Source organism: Daktulosphaira vitifoliae, unplaced genomic scaffold, assembly GCF_025091365.1.
Source record: "Daktulosphaira vitifoliae isolate Bord-2020 unplaced genomic scaffold, ASM2509136v1 Scaffold_3, whole genome shotgun sequence".
NCBI lineage: Eukaryota > Metazoa > Arthropoda > Insecta > Hemiptera > Phylloxeridae > Daktulosphaira > Daktulosphaira vitifoliae.
Genome location: NW_026099574.1, coordinates 27,708,362 through 27,711,059, shown reverse-complemented (window position 1 = coordinate 27,711,059; position 2,698 = coordinate 27,708,362). Strand labels below are relative to the sequence as shown.

The window sequence follows — 2,698 nt, the reverse complement described above, 5'->3', positions numbered from 1 at the left end:
AATATGGAAAAATGTGAGGAATTCCGTGAGTTTCATTATTAATACTATACGTTATTAAATAAAAGAAGACTTTTCAATAATTATTAACTTGATCTTAGATATAAATTCATAAAATAGTTAACTCAATATTGGGGTTTGTCTATTAAAGATTGATAAAGAAATTAAGTTAATGGCTTGAATATAAATTTGATCAATATAACATTAAATTGAGTAGTATGAAAATGATGTAATATCATAGCCTCATGAGACTTTATATGCTAACAATTCAGAAATAACAAAACTAAATCTACTTAATCAGTTTTAAAATAATAGAAAAAAATATATATTTTTTAAAAATGATAAATACTTTATTAAATATAAATTATCTATTTCAAAAATCAATTTTTTAAACATTTTACTTAAAATTAAAAATTTTACAACATATATTATTATATTACAAATCTTTTTTATTATAATTTAGTTATTTCAATTACTAAGCTAGTGATGCAATAAGTCATAGAATATTTAATTGATGTCCATCTTCACTTTCAGAATCAGGATAATCAATGACTTTACGGGTTTTATCTTTAATGGCATTATGTTGTCTTTGATAAATTCTTAACACACCTTTGACTGCAATGTAAACTAGTCCACCCTAAACCAAGGAAATCATCAAATATTATATACTAAAATGAAAAACATAATTATATTATTTTACCAATAATGTTTTTTGAAAATTAGAGTATGAACTACTATCAAATAAAATATTTCCAACTAATGTTGATGTAGTAGGCAATAATAGTGCAGCACAGAGAGTTGTTGTAGGACTGATAACAGGATTAAACTGTACTGGATTATTACTGTTTACTCTATTAATAGGTTCACACCTACATAAAATATAATACAAATTATGTTAATTTGATAAAATTCAAGAAAAGATCATTTTAATAATTACAAAAATGAAGGCATGATGGTTCTTAAAAAAGGAAGATTAGAAGTGAAACGTTGAATCATTAAAAGTAATGTTTCTTCCCAGTCTATAGTTTTACCCAATACCAATGTAAGGGGTATTGCTGGTAACATTAAAAGTAATAAATATGGATCAGTATTTTCCATCATAGATATAGCTTCTTCTTCTCCCATAACCTAAAACATGCAAGCTATAAATACACAAGAATTTTCAATTTTTTGTTATTACTTTAAAATTAGTACCTGCATAACAGTAATTGCTCCATAAGAAGCAGCAGACCAGTAAAGTGTACTAACAACAACACCAGCTGCTAAAAATGGACATAACTGATTGGAAGTTTTATCAATTTTATTTAAAAGTTGCACAAAGTAATCTATAAAAATGAAATAGCTTACAATAAAATTAACAGAAAATTAAGAATTAAATTATAAGTAATAAAATTAATATTTTCTTGAGATGGATGCTTATATAGTTCTTAATTTGGATTTTATACATTATCTTATAGTACTTATTTACATTAAAGACAGAAAATCTTATCTAACAAAAAAATATATATATATTCATTCAAACTGATTTATTTAAAAACGTGTAATTATTTACTGTATTATTTGTTATAATATATGAGTAATATTTATAAATAAAGATAATTTATAGGTTAAAAGTAAACATTTAAATTGTTCAAAAATTACTATGGGTTAAAAATAATGTTTTCGTACAATATTATCAATTTTTTTGACAAAAAATGGTCACTTAAAATTTGAAATTTTTATACTATTAAAACACATTTATCTAAAAACATATAAAATATAACTTAAAATTAAATAGATATAAAATTAATTTATAATTAACTTGTATGTATATATAGAAAAAATTCATCAAAAAACTTACAAAGAAAATAACATAAATATTTTTAAATAAAAAAATATATACAATATTCATCATATATTTAGCTTTATTAATAGTCAGTTAGCATTCCTTTAGTTATGAGGACATTGTGCATTCGTTATTGCATTGATTCTACTAATTTCACTGAAATAGTATCGTTAATACTATTCCAGTTGATGTATTGCATTTTTTAATTTTTTTTATATTAGAGTATAATATATTTAAGTCTTATGCTTATTTTAATCCATACATGTTCTATTGTATTTATATCTGATGTTTGTGACGGTATGTTAAGTTGCTTGACACTTTGAATAACAACCATTCTTTAACATTTTTTGTGATATGATTTAGGTCATTGTTTTATAGAAATATCCACAAATTGCTCAATTTTAGTTTTTTAATACTTGCATATTATTTCGACATTTTTTTAAAAATATACGTTGCTTTTCTCTATATTATAATTTTCTCACTTAAATAAAAAAATTAAACTTATGCCTTCACAAGGTCTACAGGTTTTTTTATTACGTTTTTATAAAATTTTACAATGATGAAAGGTTTTAGATTTATACACAATCTTTATATCTAGCATTTCTTAAAAAATTAAAAATTGTTTATAATATGACCTTAACATTATAGCCAGCTTTGGCACCATTGAAATTATTTTTAACACGGCTCTCTTTTAAAGTATTTTAATTAATTTTTGACAAATTTAAGAATTTAAAAATAACCAGTTTTATTATATATAGTTACAATATAATGTTAAGTTCGGAGTGTTTCCTTTATTTTTTTAAGCAATATTGCTGATATATATATATCAGCAATATATCATATTTTCTTAGTTGACTAATTCACTAACAGCAATCG

The 2,698-nt window shown here is 22.3% G+C and overlaps 1 protein-coding gene across 2 annotated transcripts in view; it reads right to left on the bottom strand.

Moving 5' to 3' along the window:
• Positions 1 to 323: 323 nt before the first annotated feature.
• The window catches only part of LOC126900685 (E3 ubiquitin-protein ligase MARCHF5-like), a 45,866-nt gene continuing 43,491 nt past the window's right edge, over positions 324 to 2,698 (bottom strand). Inside the window, exons 5-8 of one of the 2 annotated variants that reach the window (XM_050676592.1) lie at positions 1,192 to 1,322; positions 935 to 1,125; positions 698 to 866; positions 324 to 634 (exon numbers count right to left, since the gene is read on the bottom strand). In XM_050676592.1, the coding sequence (XP_050532549.1) occupies positions 494 to 634; positions 698 to 866; positions 935 to 1,125; positions 1,192 to 1,322 (632 nt within the window). In that variant the 3' untranslated portion in view covers positions 324 to 493. The remainder of the gene's footprint in view (positions 635 to 697; positions 867 to 934; positions 1,126 to 1,191; positions 1,323 to 2,698) is intronic. The other variant, XM_050676593.1, reaches the window with a different exon arrangement.